Raw genomic sequence first — 17,592 nt, forward strand, 5'->3', positions numbered from 1 at the left:
AAATAAGAACCAAAGTTAATATAAAAATCAAATTCTAAGGGGTGAAATTGAAAAACAAATTCAAAACAAAATATATAGCAATTAAAAGTTTGATTACCAAATTTGTTACAATTAGTAAATAATATAATATTTCTAATTTTTTCACAACTTCTGAAAAATGTTTTTCGCCCAAAATAAAAGAAAAATATTTTCCTGAAAACTAAGCCAAATTTTCCTTTGAATGGAAAGTGTTTTCGTTGACCAATTTTTCTAATGACAAACAAACATGAAAAAGTTTAAAAATAGTTTCCAGAAAACCTCTTTTTACCAGACAAACAAGGCCTAAAATAAAAAGATAACATTAGAGCATAAGTGAAGAAAAATGTATGAAAATCTAAAAAAAAGTTATTGGAAACTCTTCATTTACCTTTCTGCAGTGGATTTTAAAAGCTAAAATATTAAATAATTAATAATGGTAATAATTATAATTACTTCTCAAATTATCAATATTTAATTAACCATTATATAAAAAAATTAAATCTGACCATAAATCTATATTTTTTACCTGAAAAAATTGTTCAAATTTGCATCTGGATGAGATTATTAATATTCATAGGTTGAACTAAATAACTAATGGGTTGAAAGAAATAGTTCTTTGTGGATGAGGATAAAATTCAAATTTTAGCTGGCAAAAATAATCTTTTGTGAACTAAAATATTATTTTACAATAAACTCAAACTCAGACCCGAGCTGGGTCAGGCTAGGACACGTGCTCGTGGATTTAAACCAAAAGTCTACTTTGCCTATGACCTCTCCCCTTTAAGAACTTAAATGTCTTTAAGTCTAATTTGAACTTTTCAACTATTCACTTTATAAACATCAAGAAAGTTTTGTTTTTTTCTTATATGGAATAAAAGCTTTTAAAGAGTTTTGGGTTTCACTAAAATATATCAACCAAAAGTTCTTTGATATCAATTTCTTATTTACCTATAATTTATCTAAATTATATTTAAGTCATGTTTAAAAGTATGGTAAATGTTGTTTTTCAAAGTGTTTTTCGTTTAAAAATAATATATTTTTTTATTTTTTATATTAGCACATCAAAATGATTCAAAAAAAAATTAAAGTTAAATTTTTTTTAATTTTTTTAAAAGTATGGTTGGACTACACTATAAACAAGATCTTAATGTTTCATTTTGACAAAGTTTTAAGCCAAAAAAATTATGAACCCCACTTTTGATTTGAGTTCAAATGTGAACTATGTTCTTAAACAAATTTCTCAACAATGATACCATCTGGCTTGTTGTAAATTACCTTTCTTCTTGTTTACACCGGAGAACATCAGCCCTAGTCACGTTGCATGAGATCCGCAAGAGTGATTTTGCCACAGCTGGTACTAACTAATGAATCAAATTGGTTGCAGATCTGAAGCATGTCTTTCTCTGCTATCATCCCCATCTCCTTAAGCTTGTAAATAACAAATTCAGATTTGCTGCAACCATAAAAGAAACCAACAAGGCGTATCAAGCACATACAGTTTGAACAAATTGCTGTACAGTGTGTTACTAGTATTATGCTTGCATTGAAATCTTAAACATGCTACATAATCTGATTTACAAATACCGAAATTGCTAGATATAACTTTAAGGACATCCTTTAGAACAATCCTAAGATGTAAGCTGTATTCATGCTTCTTTCTTCCCAGATCAATGTTGCCTGGTAGTTGTGCGAAGCTTAGAGAAACCCTGTTTTTATTTCTATCAGAACACCGCATTATTGTGCCAAGTTATTGATTGAAATCAAGTTTGGAAATATCAATTTGGGAGGGAAAAGTAAAAGAATATAGCAGTTGGCGAAGGATTTTGATCAACCTAGCCTTAACTAGAATCCTGTTTACAGAAAATCATGAACATTACCTGATGGATCCATCATTATCAAGGTCTGCAGCTACTAAATCGCCGAGTGTCATCTTTTTGTGAAGAATCCATTTCGCAATCCTGCGATTCCTCTTGTCAATCCTTAGCTCAGTCAGGTATAGAAATGCCCTGGCAACTGCCAATGTGCTTACTGATAGCCAAATAATGGCAAAACATCTTCCAGTTATGGTCGAGAAAGCAAAATCCCCATAGCCTACGGTTGTCACAGAAGTAACAGACAGATAAAAACTATCAACCCAATCCAACTTCTCTAGGTAGCGCGCCGAAATAGTTCCTACCGCAATGCAAACAATGACAACTGCTGAAGCCATGCCCACTTTCATTCTGATCCTCATTCTACCTTTAGCTTTGTCTATCATATAAGCTTGAACCATAGTGATGGACTTACTCTCATCCATGGTGCTTAACAGAACTGCTTCTTGCCTGTCGCAAATGTATGTGACTAATCCATTTAGCAAAATATCGATGAAACCAAAACCAACCAAAACGAAAACACAAGTAAATAACTTGGTAAATATTGTATCTGGAACAATATCACCGTAGCCTATGGTGCAAAGTGTGACCACGGTGAAGTACAAGGCGTCTACAGGCTTTATTGTTTCAGTTCCCTTAAATCTACCACCGACAAGGAATATCAACACAACGACCAATATATATAAGAATACGGCAATAAAAGCCTGCCGAACGATCAAAGGAGTAGATTTTGGGGCTTGTCGGGGGTCAAAAGAATCCGTAAAAGACTCCTTGGAGTCAGTAAACACAGATGGAGCTGAATGGGATCGGTGAGCGAGTCTTGTTTTCTCTTTGTTCAAATTGGCTATGAGATTTACAAATGAAGAAGTGTTTGGTGTGGTGATAATGGGGATAATGACATCATTAGTTACAAGATGTGCAGTCGATTGACGTAGAGACTGGCCAAGATCAAGGTAGTTAGAGGGATGTTCTCTTCTTGGCGATGGCCTGCTGATCTCTTCTGCTATTGTTTTGGAGAGAAAAGGCTCATCCATGTTAAATCAGCATGATTTGAGACGGGGGCATAAATTCTTTGGTTTTCCATGCTAGAGATATTCTTGTTTTCCAAGGTGTTACCGAACACTTCCAACAAGAAGTCAATACACTTAAGGGTAGAGTTCTTGTTTCGATTTTGGTTCATCTAACAGTCAAATGTAGCAACTCGCTATTTCGAATGTCAATCACGTGCATGTTGTTGTTGGGAAAAACTTCCAAACATTTGGGTTAGCTACCCCCCCCTCTCCATTTAAAGCCATTAGTCAATGATATAAAACCGATTGCATCAAGCAAGGGCCACTCCCTCAATTCCATTCTGTTATAAGTTGCTGTCAGCACATTCGCATGCAGCTGCAAAAATCAATGTTTAGTGGCGACGACTGACTACTAAATCACTGCTTGAACGGTTACGACTACACATTCGCTTCAACATTGTGAAAACATTTATAGTATTAAATCTTGCTAACGGCTCACTAAATCTTGAACAAAATGATTATTTGGCAAGGCGACTGAGCTGCCATATGTCGAATACATCTTGCTGCATCATTGTATATAAATCAGAGCTTTCGGTTCTAAACAACAAAAAAAAGCCCCACTCACTGAATTGGTATTGACAGAACCTAATCTTCGACAATCTCATTAATGGGTTATGAGAGTGCGAAAGTGATGAGAAAGTGAAAATAAAGAGAACGTTGTTTAGTGGCCGAGGCCCAAGGATTCGAGAATAAGCCTTGAGGTTGGAGAATTTTCAGATTTAGGTCCCCTACCAAAAAAAAAATTGAATGAAAAAAGTTAGCAGCAGCATTAAGAGAGAAGTATCATAGGCTTTAGCTTGCTACAAAAAAAAAAAAAGATGGCATATAAATGCACAGAGGGATTAATTCGTTGTTTAAAGATTTTCACCCACGGGGATCAACTAGGTCGTGGTCAATTTAAACCGCAAAATGGCGAAGCACTCGAAGGCAATGAGTTCGTCAAAATTTGTTTTCATGTGAAATTGGTGGATACGAGTATGGAAAACATGTTCGCAATTCTTATACTTAATTCTGTGGATGTGTTGGCCATCTATAGTCGACAACTACTGGCAAAATGTGGCACATAAATACAAGTGATATACACTATTTAGAACCATCTGCACTTTCTGCCTTGACATTCATTAGCTTTCTCGCATGTAATTTCTTTAACTGACGAGAACATAAGCACACGAGAAGCACTAACAGGGAATGTACCTGCAACAGTTAGGAGCTTGATAATTGGACAGCTTTTTTCTGACCTGTGTTCGTGCTCAAACATCCTAACCAGTTGATAGAGCTCTAATTTTCAAACTGCAACATGCTCTTCAGGAATAGGTTTTTTCGATCCAAGGCATGGCGACCCAGTTGCAATTAGTATGACTACCAGAGAGACAAGGACGCCAGAAAACAGAGTGGATGCGTAAGGTAGCCCTGCAGCTTCCAGCATTCCACCCATATTGATCCCAAAACATTCCAGTGATGATGGATAAAACAAGGCCACCACCTCCAAAACCTGCTAAATTATGTCACTGAGAGGCTGTCTCCCTACAGAAAGAAGCACAAGCACCACCTCCAAAACCTGCTAAATTATGTCACTGAGAGGCTGTCTCCCTACAGAAAGAAGCACAAGCATAACGAGGAACATCATAACAGAAATCACATGCATCGAGCCTTGACACTCAATAACCCTGGAAAGTTTATCCTTTTTGTACACCTTGGTATGGATTGGCAGAACATTGGAACTCCATGAACAGAGATCGAAATAAGATCTGCCATGTTGCCTTATTATATGCATAAATGATCAAATATAATCGTTACCATTGACGATGTTTATTTATCTTCCGAGAGATCAACTTTGGAAGAAATTTTTTGTCAAATACAGTGATGGGCAATTCATATTTATGAAACAAAACTATTTTTAATCATCGTTTAATCATTTTGACTAAAAATATTTTTGTACAATTATCAACTCTCAATCTTCGATGATACCATCGTCTAATCATTTTAACTACTGCTTGCCAATTCATTTGGCCGTTGTTATTTTCATTGCTGATAACATCCTTTTCATCGTATCCATCCATTAATTAATTATACCTCATCATGATCAAGCTCGTTTTCACTGTTACTTTCTTGTTTCGAAACGACTATATTGCCTTCACAATAATCACAACATCACCATCAATCTCCAATGAATTCCGATGTACAACTTAGATTTCACATGTCATAATTACTCCTCAAAATAACTTCAAGTATTTTCGCTTTATAGTTTGGTTGAGCTTATAATGCGCTGTATTGAAACTGCCTCCCTCCGAGTCCTTTTGGAATGGAAGTCCAACTGAAAGTTTCCCTCCCATGGGGATCCTCTCTCCCTGCATATTTTCGTGCTGTGTTTGATAAGGTTCATGAAATTAGGGTGGGGAGTAATGCATGATAATTCAAGTCTCTGGACAGGTGTGCTGCGGGGAAAGTACCTAAAGACAGATGGTAGTCTACCCTTTCCACAAGCTAAAGGAAGAGACTCTCCGCTTTGGAAAGCTTTATGTAAAACTTGGCCTATGATGATGGATGCAGGCGAATCAAGAGTTGAGATGAGAGTCATTCGCTCATCTACTTCCTATTCAGTCAGTAATGGTGGTGGTGATGGCAATAATTCAGGGGTCTATAGAGTGTTATAACTTTTAGAATTATTATAAATTTATTTGATTATTAAATTCAAGGTCACGAGATTAATTAAAAAATATATAAATTAATCTAAATATACGCAATTATAATAAAATAACAATAATAGCACTAGCAATAATAATTACAAACCACCCACCAGCTGCGAATTTAGGTGGAGATTCGATTTATTGGAGACAGTCTAATAGTGGTTACTTCCACATTAATTCAGTCGGCTTACAAAGCCTAGATAGATCGAAGACATTATGCTACGGATCCTTGTTGCGGCCAGCCGGCCACTGTCCTCAAGTGACAGAATCTGTGGTACACGTGTTAAAGAGATTGTCCTTTAGCGAGGAATGTCTGGAATGCCCTTGTCAAGCCTGGGGAAAAAGATTATTTCTTTGCTGGCGAGCTCATAACATGGTTCATTAGTAATTTGTTACAGTGAAAGGCATCCTGGTCTAACCTATTTGGAGTCACTGTTTGGTACACGTGGAGATGGAGGAATAATAGAGTGCTTGGTGAGGATTCATTTTTACTATCTAGCCCTTTGAACTCTATTTGGGGGCTGATCACTGATATTGAAATAGCAAAGAAGGTGCTTGCAATAGATTGAGAACTGACGATAACTCATGTATTTCGGGAGGCAAACTCTGCAACTGATTAGTTAGCTAATTTTGGTTTGATCAAAAGTCCTTTGAACCAAGATCTTTTGTTAATTAATGTTCTGCATGTTGATTCGATCTTGTACTATGATATGGTAAGATCTACTTATCATCGTTTGATGTAATAATTTGGGATTTAAGCCCCGATCTCAACAAAAACAAAAACAAATATTTTCATTTTATTTATAAAATTTAAGAAAAAATATTCGTAAAATAACATAAATAAAAAAAGTTTTAGTAAAATAATATAGTTTGACATGTCGCTATCAAAAAAAACATAACATATAAAGTTGTCATGATGGTAAAACATGATATTTTAAAGAAATTGATAAATGAGCTTACATAATTTACAATGAAAAAAGACGAGAGAGGAAAAAAAAAACATTAGAGACACATCGAAGATCAAGTTACTGAACATTAGCGCCATAAAAATAATTCCAGCAAGACAAATTCAACAGCATCAGGAAATGTCACCAACGATGACTAAAGTGGATTATATATTCCGCCCAAAGACAAGTGAGTAATTACAATGAGGAGAGACGAGAAAAGAAAAGAAAGAAGACATCTTGGAGGCATATTGAAGCTTTGATGATAATATCATCATAAAAATCTTGACAAGATAAATCTAACGACATAAATAAATGTCATTAATGGTGATCAAAGTTGACCATTTACGCTACTCAAAGACGAGTGAGCAATTATAATGGGGGGAAAGAAAAATAAATAAATAAAAAAATTTCGGAAGCACATTGAAACTTTAATTATGACACTATTAGCACTATAAAAAATTTCTTGGTAAACCAAATCCAATGAAACCAAAAAATATATGTCACACGAACCGCCCAAAAACAAGTGAGCCACTCGGCGCCTTTGGACATAATGTGTGGCCTACTTCAGTAATTGTCGGTGATCTTTTTTGGTGTTGTTGAATTTGTCTCATCGAGATCTTTTTGATGACATTGGTAGTGTCGCAATTGGAGTTTTAATGTGTCTTTAAGATTTTTTTTTGTCCCTCTCTCTCTTCTCTTTTATTATTATAATTTACACTAGCTTATTTAATAATTTCTTTGAAAATATCATATTTTTCACTAGTAACATCTTAAAATATCATGTTTTTAACAGTGATGTGTTGCTATTTTATCCAAAAAAAATCAATATCTTCTTGAATTTTTATCTTGAAGATACTGTAACACAAAATGAAGGGTCCTTGATTGCATTTTCATTAAGGAGGTATAAGAGAATGGTAACGGTTGTTTTTTAAAGTGTTTTTTATTCGGAAAATATATTAAAATAATATATTTTTTATTTTTAAAAAATTATTTTTAATATCAGTACATCAAAACAATCTAAAAATATAAAAAATTAATTTTTTTTTTAAATTAAATTTTACCCACCCCTATTTAAAACATAATACAAAAGAGGGGCTAAACTTTCTTGGGTTGGGTAGAAAGGAAATTTGCCCCACCGAGAATAGGTGAAGGCAATTTAATGTACAGTACGACCGGAATGGTAATTTCACGATGAGCCTACGATCTGAATAAAAAAGAAATAGAAAATCAGAAGAAAAATAGTGAAAATTGAATGTCATTGGGAAAGCTCAAACATATAATTTATATCAAAAGAGATGATTTTCCTTTTCCAGTAAAGGGAAACGTGGAACCGCAACCAAAGCAAAGTCGACTTTTGCTTCTTTTTTTTTTTTTTTTTTTTTAACTATTTCACTTAAAACAGTTTTATTAAAAAAAATTAGGTGAGTCTATTAAAAGGTTCAGTGTTTAGTTTAGCTTAAATTCAAAAAAAAATAAAATTGACAGATCAAATTTGGATAATAATTCAACTTGATTTGATTTTTATTTTTATTTTTTTAAATAACATTGTTTTAATGGTATTAAATCCACTAATCCAATCCATAACATTAACCATAAATTGTAATGATCGTTTAAAAGTGAAATAAATATTATTTTTTAAAAAAATATTTTTTTTTTTTATTTTTAATTTTTTTTAAATATTAATATATTTAAATAATTTAAAAATATATATAAAAAATATTTTAAAACTAAAAAATATTTTAAAATATAGTTAAATCACAGTGTAAAACAAAAAAAAAATAAAAAAACCTCATAAAAAACCAAACCCCCTACGCCGAAACAAAACCACACAAAATCCCACCATCATATCCGTTACAACAGTCACACCGTTAATTAAATATCGCAAAAACATCTCTTTTGCGGGACCCACTAGATTCTCAAACGCATGCAAATCGAACGGCTGATAATGAACCGTAAGAAAATAAAACCAACAAACTTGTTAGATCGAAACACTATAACTTAAAAAAAAAACAAAAAACTGTTTATACTTCTAAAATAAACTATATAAATAAACCTAAAAGAGAGTAAAAAAAAAAAAAGAATAGGTTTTTGTTCCGTTTTGTTGGGAATCTGATAATCCAAAAGGAAGAGGCCGCAGACACACAAATAAAAAGAACAGAGAGAGAGATAGAGAGCGGAGAAGAGATGGGGAGTGAAAGCAAACACGAAGGGGGAGTTATGCAGATACCGGGGGCGTCAAAAAAGGTAGTGCAGAATATCAAAGAGATTGTTAACAAGAATTGTACGGACGCAGAGATCTACTCAGTACTTTGCGATTTTAATATGGACGCTGATGCTGCCGTTCAAAACCTCCTTAATCAAGGTTACTTGAATTTTTCTTTTGAGTGTTTTTAGTGCGTGTTTTGTTGATAAAAATAGTGGCATTGAGTGGAGTACAGAGTTTTGTTTTGTTTTTGTAAAAAAAAAAAAATTGGCGTTGTTTAGGGTTTTGATAGTGGATTTTTTTTTTTTATAAGGAAGATTTTCTTAATTATGTTTTTAGTATTCTCTGTTGAATTCTGTTTGGCTGTCGGGAAAACTGTTCAAAATGACTAGTACCGTTGCCTTTTTCCTAAAGGCTTTTTTAATTTAATTTGATTTTCAATTCTTTATTTTATGCTATAAGAAAACGCCGAGTCCCCAATGCAGTTGCATCATATTAATTTTTTTTAAAAACGGAACTTGATTTACTTTCTGGTTTTAATTTACATCAATGCATTGATAAATGCTGGTGATTTTGTATTTGCTATTGTTTTCTTGAGTATGGATTGATGTTTAACTTTTTTTATTTTAGTGAAACATATACTTTTTTTGTAATCCTTTTTCTGGTCCAGCGTGATTTTGCTTGCAGAAATAGAATCAAAGAAATTGCAAAGAAAAATTTCTCTTGGTGGGCAATATGTAGCTTTGATAAGATATTTCGGCTTGAGTTACCCTTGGTGCCATAATAGAGGGTTTATATATAGATCTTGTTATTTGAAAATTCACTTCTTCTATAGTTAGTTGATCTAATTCATTTCTTAAATGTAAAGTTTACCGATTGTGATGTGCTCGGTTAGAAGTCCTTATTAAATTAGTATTTTCAATTGTGTAGATCCTTTTCATCAAGTGAAGAGCAAACGTGAAAGAAGAAAAGAGGTACCTTATGAAAATAAGAGCTCAAGTATTTTTCCTTTTTTGGGGTAGGGAGGGGGAGGGGGTTGTATTCTTTCCATTTCAACGGATTATAAACTTTGGCATGTGAAATGTGTCAAAATAGAAGGTTTTTCTTTGGCTGTTTGGGATGCGTTGATGATTTCCCAAATATTGCTTATGAATTAACTTGTTCAGCATAAGAGATCAGTTTATAGGCTGATTTTTAGTCGTCAGGGATTTCAAAATCAGTGTTTAACAGCTGCTGAAGGTTTCTGTTGGCATATATCTGCTGCTTGGTTTTTTAGTTAATTATGGTCTCAAGTATTTTTCTCTCCACTTTCTTTTACTGGTTTTATTTATTCTCTGTGCTGCACCAGATCAATCATTTTGCTATATTTGGCTTATTACACATAGGCTCGCTTTATTCTCCTTACCATAGACTAGGGTTTTATTCATGCCTATTTTTTTTTTTTAATATCATAGATTGCATTCCTGCAGATGAAGGAAACACAAGAATCAATGGCTCGGGGTAGTAACAATGGTTATCATGGAGTTAAAGCTGGTGGTGAATATAATTTTGGGCTTGTACCATGTCAAATCAGCGATAATGGTGTGTTTATTATACTGAACAATGTTAGACGCTTGTGGTGGATGAATTGGTGATACTGATTTGGATTTGCTATTGTATATTCTTACTAAGTGAACTTTTCTCCCCTTCAGACCTTGGTAAAGCTGCATATAGGAAAGAGAATGGGTCGGTTGCTCATCCGGGGCCTTCATCAACTTTAATATATCGTGTGAAATTGAAAAATGAGCAGCCTTCATCCAACAAGTTAGTTCTATTACGAATTCAAGTCAATTGATCTCCAGTATACATCAAAGTTTTAAAACAGATTATCGATAACTATACTATAATATACCCATACTTAGTTTTATTCAATTTTATTTCGTATTATTGATTAGTTTTGGTGGAGTAACTTAAAAATGTTAACTAATTTGTCTAGTGATTAGTCTCTGAATTCGAAAATGATGTATGCGCGTACCTGTCTGTCTCATGTCAAGTTTCCTCTTGTTTCAGCCAGCAAATGTTGTTTACTATGTCCTTTAAAATCTTCTTGCCAGTTTTATACACACGTATATGGGTATGTGTAAATGCATGCATGTATCCATCTCTCAGTTCAATCCATCTGATTTCTACCATGCACAATTCTGCTTTCTCTTTAAATATCTCACAAGTTACCCCTTTCTTGAAATGGTATGAGTTCAGAAGAAACTCATGTTTGTGCTATAAACGTTCAAGGTCTTGCTGCCTTTTCTTTTAAGTTTAACTATGAAAATGATATTCTGTATTTGATAGTTACATGCTATATTAACATTTGAAAGTATATGATGCTATCTTTACAAGAAAAATGAGAGGGGAAAGTATTTTAATTCTTCTGAAAAGGCTTGAATTTTTTCCAAATAGATTATGGCATTGCCTATCTCATTTTAGTTATAAATTTTCATATAGATGAGAAGCAGGGGGTTTCTAATTTTTTCCAGGTGGATGCTTTGATTGCAACATTGCACTTGGTCCTGGGTGATGTTATGCAGTTAGGACTTTTTTGCCATCTTAGTTACTATCAGCATGCTTTACTAATCTGTCTCTTCCTTAGTTTTTAGCCCATTTAGTTTAGGAATTTGCTGCTTGTTCTAAATGGTTGTGCTTTTAATAACTTAATAGAGATATTTTTGAGATGAAATGAACTTTTTACCATGGCATTGACTTGATTGTAGATTATAGATTATAAATTCATGACCCTAGCCCATTCCAAAAATAATATCGCACTGTGAAATCTTTATTCTCGTCCAACTAGTTTCTAAGATTAGGAATTTCTATTATTCTTTTCGAGGTTTTACATTTACAGTCTTTGTTTTTATGGGGTTTTTTTTCTAGATGTGCAATCTTATTACCTCATTTGAATGTTTTGATGGTATATACATTTCATTATTTCTTTGGATTGATCTTGAAAATTCTGCTGCAGTGATTCTTGCAATCCTGATGACAGCAGGCAAACTAAAGCTACAGGAACTGGAGATACCATTTTGTCATCTGCACAATTGTCATCAGGAACTCAAGCTGCTTGGTCAGGAGGTACTACAGGACATGTTTCAATGGCTGACATTGTTAGGATGGGTAGGCCGCGCAGCAAAGGTTCCCAAAATATGATGGACACTTCTTGCACACCTCAAGATGTAGTAGGTTCAGTAAACTCATCCCAGTACTGTCATAAATCTTCGTGTGATTCTTCTCCATCTCCACCAGAAATGCACAAATGTCTGCAATACCCACATCCTTCTCAGGTGCCAGAGACAATTCACGAGTCTGGTGTTGCTGCAAGCTCTCATGATGAATGGCCAGTGTTTGAGCAGCAAACAGCTGCTGGTGGGTTATATAATTTCAATGTGTCTAATTCCTCCAGCACTGATATCTTTTCTAATCAATCTTACTTTTATGGTGATGGAACTAATTCGAATGAAGACCACCAATTAGAGGAGGTACAAGCATCAGATAGGGATGCTGCTAACAAGAATCCAGGTTCTTATTGTGCTGAATCTGCCTTTTCATGTAGAGGACAGGAAAATGTGAATACTGTTGTAGGTGATTCTCATAGGGGTGATTGTTTACTGAAGGATAAAACTTACGATTCTCGGAGCTGCATGGATGATCATTGTGAAGGTAATTCACATGGTTTTAGGTTGATGCTAATATTTGTTTCTCCTTTCCCAATAAATGTGAGTGATCCCTTGCCAAACAGTTATCATGCGCTCTGTGAATGCCAACATTGCCTTTGTCAAAAAGCATATGGTGCTATGATTTACACGTTCTCACAGATCCAATATTTACCAGGAGTGTTTAAAGAATCGAAAAATCTGCTATGTTAGTTTTATCTAACCTGCCCCAATTCAATTTAGTAAGCCTTTGTAATATAGCATGTAAAATTTCAAATGTCATGTAACAGATATGATGGGCTGGGTTGCAGGTCTTAAACCTGACATGCCCATATCATTGCATGTGCATGTATCCCTATTAAAAATAGCCTATCTCATGTGACAGCATTATTTATTCAGTTCACCCCACTTCTTTGCCGCCACTCACAACCCAAAAAGTTCCAAGAACCTTCTCAATCCCTTCATCACTTCTCCCTTGTAGAACCCAAAAGGCCCTAAGTTGAACCCCGGATCTTCAAGAAACCAAAAAATTCCGAAACCACCAAAAGTTATTCTTTAAGAATCTCATTTTGCCTACCACTCTCTTTTCTCTTTCACATTTCTTTCTGTTTCCCTCTCCTCTTGGTTTGGGGTTGACTTCTTTGTTGTGGGCTTTTAATTGGTGTGATGTAATGGAGCCTTTTTTTTATTTGGTTATGAAGGCGCATTTGATCAAGAGCAACAGGGAAGTTAAATTGTTTCAAGTCTGCTTATTTGAGGTTTTTTTTTTAACATAAATGAAGCAAACAGATTCATCTTTCTTTTAAATCAAGAATAAGAATGAAGATAGCTTTTTTAATTTTATTCTTAATTTTTAGCTCAATGTTTAAGACAATTGTTTCTAGGCAAGCCTGGTTTATTTGATTTTCTATTCTAGAGAAATTATGTTGGCTCTTAGTAATGGACACTGTTTTTCCTGCTGAGAATGGCCTGAAAAGGAGTTGCTATGTTGAAGTTAGTGGACACTTATGAAAGCTTAAACCTAGTTTGGAAGATGACAAGAATTGAAGAGTCCCTGGTTTTTAAAGCATTGATTTATTAGAGTTTTGTTTATAACTCCCTCCTAATTCACTTTAGGATAATTATCCTTGAGTGTCTGATTGAATTGAACCATTTCACATTGTTCCATCGTTTTGTCGGCTCAAAAGAGATCAAGTGATGATACTGCACAATTATCTTAACTCAGCTTCCAGTGGCACATTGTTTTTTTCAAAATATTTTATGTGATAGGTCAGATGAAAATACTGCTTAGGTAATGGCCTATTAAATGAGAATGTTCTCTTTTCTGTTCTTTAATACTCCAAATATATTTTACAAGCCTTACTTTTTTCTTCTTTCCTTGTCCCATCACTGTGAATTTTAGGAACTGGAAGTGGCTTCCATTTACGTTTTCCAAATTGTGCTGCACCTTTGAATGATGAAGTATCATCAGCTGCTGTGAACTTGCAGCAGCTAAGTTTGGGGAAGGAGGAGCCTGCATTGCCTCCATCTGAGGATAATCATGCGGTGGTGTTTCCTGATTATATGCAAGCCTTCGCTGCTGACTGGTCACATTTGAGTTTTGGTACATACAAATCTGGGGCTTACAATGCAGTTTCTGGGGCCTCAATAGCTTCAACTCCTGTAAAGACTAACTTGGAGGAGACTTCTGCAGCAGCAAATAGTTCATCTACTCTGTGCAAGGAGATTAGGCACGGGTCTTTTAGCTTAATTCCAGTAGTAGTACTTGTGTGCTTTAATGGCTCATTTTATCACATGCTTTCTTTCTGTGCAGAAATCCAGAGCACCTTGATGAGTACCTTCGAGATGAGCAACTCAGATCCATATCCAATACACATCGATTTACTGCAGGTGTTGGGATTAATAACATGCATGTATATTCACAGCAAGAGCTAATGAGACAAAACATTCATGAAGTATCCCATAGGCACAAATACACCGAACCATCATCTGTACCTGATTCTAATTTTAAGAAAACCCAAGAACGGGATTGTCCCTTGAGTGTTAGGATACATCCACAAGCTAGGAACCTTTCTTCTCTTCATATGGAACTGGTAATAATACTTCCAATATTTTGTTGTTTTTCTTCGTTTACCATTATAGTAACTTTTGACGATAAATGCTATCTAGACTTGTCTTCATTATTTAAACATGAATTTATTGGAGAAGCTCTCATTGTTTACTGAATTACTTGCTAAGCTGCCAAAAAGAAAAGATTGGGTGGTTGTCATTTCTTTTCTTATAAATCCCATCTCTTTTCTGTGTTTTGGGATTGGTACTAAACTAAATTTGTTCATAGCCCCCTTCATTTTGGTTTGGACTTCTCCTTTTCTATTCTCAGTTTCATCGCTTGCTCTTGGAACCGGTCTTGCATGACATGCTAACAGTGAAGATGAAATTATGATGCTGTTGTATTATATGTGGAGATTTATATTTTTTTTGTGTGCGCGATCTTTTCCTGCATTTCTTTATTGGTTTACTTCTGTTTCATAGTAGTTCTCTTTGATCTCAAATGGTTAAAAAATAGCAATCCCCTGTGGTTGTAATTTTTTTTCTTCCAAGTCTAATTTTTCCATCATCAGCTGTTGGACAATATGGTTTATGGAGATAATATTGTCTGCCTTCATCTTTTTCTATTCAAGCTGATGGTATTTAATTTACTTTTTCTGGACTTTGAATTGCTGTATTTTAGTAAGCATGGACTGTTAGATCCTAATCTCAGACATTCTGTTGCAGCAAGCTAGGGCAACAACTATACCGATGGATATGTTTGCATCAAGTATTCAATCTTCAAGAGGTTCTGATTATGCTTCATCTTTCCTTGGAACCCAATCAATGCCCTCAAGATTTGATAGTACTGTATCATCCACTGGCAATCCAGCCATCTCCCAGTCAGAGGTGTGTAAGGAATATCTGCTGAATTTTGAATTAGGTGACTTTATGTATTTGTGCCTGAATATTTTATGAGCATTTTAATTTGTTACTCTCTTAAAGAAAAAGATTAAGGTAAGGGACACAGAATTTCTCTGTGATGAATCTCTGAATAGATTTATGGAGAATCATGGACCTCTGAATTCCAGGCTTCTATAGCCACATCAACTTTGTATGCTTGATTTGCAAGATTAGATTAGACTGCATACATGGGATTAAATTTCAATTTTAAGTACAATCAAGTTAATTGATTTTATATAACTATAATATGTCAATGTGATGTAAATTGGTTTTGATAAACTATAATTCATAAAAACTTTGCTTTATGGTGTTCATATGATTGATTGGTCCTGTATTGGCTGTTTGGCATCTAGCGTATTATTGTTACATGCCCCACCTATATACATGTCACATTGCAGTGCTAAGAACCTCATAGGTGAAATGCAACAAAGCTAATTTTTCTTCATTTGTACTCGTGAATGCTCAGATTCCGAGCCGGGTTGCTTTTTCTCTACCTATGTCATATTCACCGACACTGCCCAGTGCTAATATTGTCCCACAAACCACACTTCCCCAGCATCCGTCAACTAATTTGCACAATCAGTCTATTGTTTCCTTGGAAGAGCTGGCCAATTTGACTGGCTATCCTGCTATGCCTCGGAACTATGCTCGTAATCCATCTGCTTTTCAGCAAGCTTATCAAGATAGCACTGTGTTCCATGATTCCCTGTCAAACATGGGCTACAGCCACGCACAATACAAAACAGGTGTTTCCAGGAGCAATTTGCCCTTGTCTGATGTGAACATTTCTGGTTATGGAGGTTTAGGGATCCCTGCCAACTTTCCTGGAGCCGTTTTGCAAGCTGCTGCCCCTACTGGTTCTGCAGGTGGCTATGATATTTTCCATTCTCAGTATCAAGAGAGAAATAATTTCACCACACGTCAACAGGTAATGGTAATAGGGTTCCCTCTGTTTTTGTATGAACATTCATTTTGCTTTGTCATGTGACTTGTGGAAGCTCTTTACACTATCTTCAGTACTTAAAAGAGATTTCTTTAATTTATTGTCCTTCGCTTTTGTAATTCTTTCTATTAAAAAAAAAAAACAGAATGATGGCTCTTCAAGAACGATGGCAGCCCTCCTAGACAACGGATATTTGAGTTTGACTGGACAGAGTCAACCGCTTTCTGAATATCCACAAGGTCAGCAGCAGCGCTCACATGATCATAGGTCCCTATTGCACACACGTAATTATCAACAAGGTCAGCAGCTCTCACAGGATTACGGTGCTCCATTTCATCATGCAAATGCTTATCACTCTCAAGCCGGAATTCGACCAGAACAACCACGCCAAAGCCTTAGTGACCTTAGTAGTTCTCAAGGGCCAGCACCCGAGCAATTACAACATCTCTGGCAGCAGAGCTACTTATCATCTAATTGATCACACCACTTTGAATGAACAGCTGCTGATGGTTCCTGTAGCTCCTTTTGTGGCGAGTTAAAAAGCGGCAAATTAGGTTGTTTTTTGCAGTTAAAAGTTAATCGACGGTTTGGCTCTGTCCAATTTGTAAATACTTTAAACAGGTTTATCCAATGCCTCAGTTTTGAGATGCAGCACCGCACCCAAGTATTTTACCAAATTGATTGTGGCATAATGTCTTAAGTTTTGAGATGTAGCTTTGCTAATGTGTATCTCCTCAATGCGAAAGTACCACACGTCTGCTTCATGCTATTAGTTAGAAAAATGATTCAATGGCGTTATGCTTTACAAGCATAATTCACCTCACCTCTCCATGCTGTTAAAAATACAGGGGAAAAAAGAGAGTTCTCTATCTGATAGTTTCCAAATTGAGAGCAAGTTATCATGGAAGTCTTCGTGTGTGCATCATATAATTAATTTAAGACTTCCCGAAATGATTTTTGTGGTAGCGGTGGTGGTTTAAAGTATTTTTTTAAAAAAATATTTTTAATATCAGCAAATCAAAACAATATAAAAACATAAAAAAAAGATTATTTTAAATGAAATTTTTTTTTTAAATTTCTGAAAATGCAGTGCAAACTGCATTCCCAAACAAATTTACTCTGGGAGTCGATTGACATGAAGGGCATGCCAGTTGGGAGGTAGGCAGGGCGAGGAATGCA

At 35.0% G+C, this 17,592-nt stretch overlaps 2 protein-coding genes across 6 annotated transcripts; one reads left to right on the plus strand and one right to left on the minus strand.

Moving 5' to 3' along the window:
* Positions 1–1,151: 1,151 nt before the first annotated feature.
* LOC7468735 (two-pore potassium channel 3) lies at positions 1,152–3,008 on the minus strand. The gene is made up of 2 exons (XM_006386222.3): positions 1,896–3,008; positions 1,152–1,471 (listed from the first exon to the last, which is right to left on the minus strand). Exons 1-2 carry the CDS (start codon positions 2,921–2,923, stop codon positions 1,327–1,329), a joined length of 1,173 nt encoding a protein of 390 aa, XP_006386284.1. The 5' UTR covers positions 2,924–3,008; the 3' UTR covers positions 1,152–1,326.
* Positions 3,009–8,648: 5,640 nt separating this feature from the next.
* On the plus strand, positions 8,649–17,090 carry LOC7480725 (uncharacterized). Of its 5 annotated transcripts, XM_052450555.1 has the most exons (12): positions 8,650–8,955; positions 9,727–9,770; positions 10,266–10,377; positions 10,488–10,599; positions 11,792–12,005; positions 12,111–12,192; positions 12,289–12,486; positions 13,882–14,209; positions 14,293–14,572; positions 15,255–15,416; positions 15,937–16,398; positions 16,559–17,090. In XM_052450555.1, the coding sequence occupies exons 1-12, from the start codon at positions 8,778–8,780 to the stop codon at positions 16,889–16,891; spliced, it is 2,505 nt and encodes an 834-aa protein (XP_052306515.1). In that variant the 5' UTR covers positions 8,650–8,777; the 3' UTR covers positions 16,892–17,090. The 5 variants fall into 5 exon arrangements, with proteins under 5 accessions (XP_052306514.1, XP_024451161.1, XP_052306515.1 ...); XM_052450554.1 differs by having other exon boundaries at positions 8,649–8,955; positions 12,111–12,486; XM_024595394.2 differs by having other exon boundaries at positions 11,792–12,192.
* The last annotated feature ends 502 nt before the right edge of the window (positions 17,091–17,592 follow it).

Source organism: Populus trichocarpa, chromosome 2, assembly GCF_000002775.5.
Source record: "Populus trichocarpa isolate Nisqually-1 chromosome 2, P.trichocarpa_v4.1, whole genome shotgun sequence".
Classification (NCBI taxonomy): domain Eukaryota; kingdom Viridiplantae; phylum Streptophyta; class Magnoliopsida; order Malpighiales; family Salicaceae; genus Populus; species Populus trichocarpa.

Coding starts and splice junctions, on each gene's coding strand:
- LOC7468735 (XM_006386222.3), bottom strand. CDS start 2,923: ATGGATGAGCCTTTTCTCTCCAAAACAATAGCAGAAGAGATCAGCAGG. Junction 1,472..1,895: donor GATAATGATGGATCCATCAG/GTAATGTTCATG, acceptor TTATGGTTGCAG/CAAATCTGAATTTGTTATTT.
- LOC7480725 (XM_024595393.2), top strand. CDS start 8,778: ATGGGGAGTGAAAGCAAACACGAAGGGGGAGTTATGCAGATACCGGGG. Junction 9,771..10,265: donor AACGTGAAAGAAGAAAAGAG/GTACCTTATGAA, acceptor GCATTCCTGCAG/ATGAAGGAAACACAAGAATC. Junction 14,210..14,292: donor ACTCTGTGCAAGGAGATTAG/GCACGGGTCTTT, acceptor CTTTCTGTGCAG/AAATCCAGAGCACCTTGATG.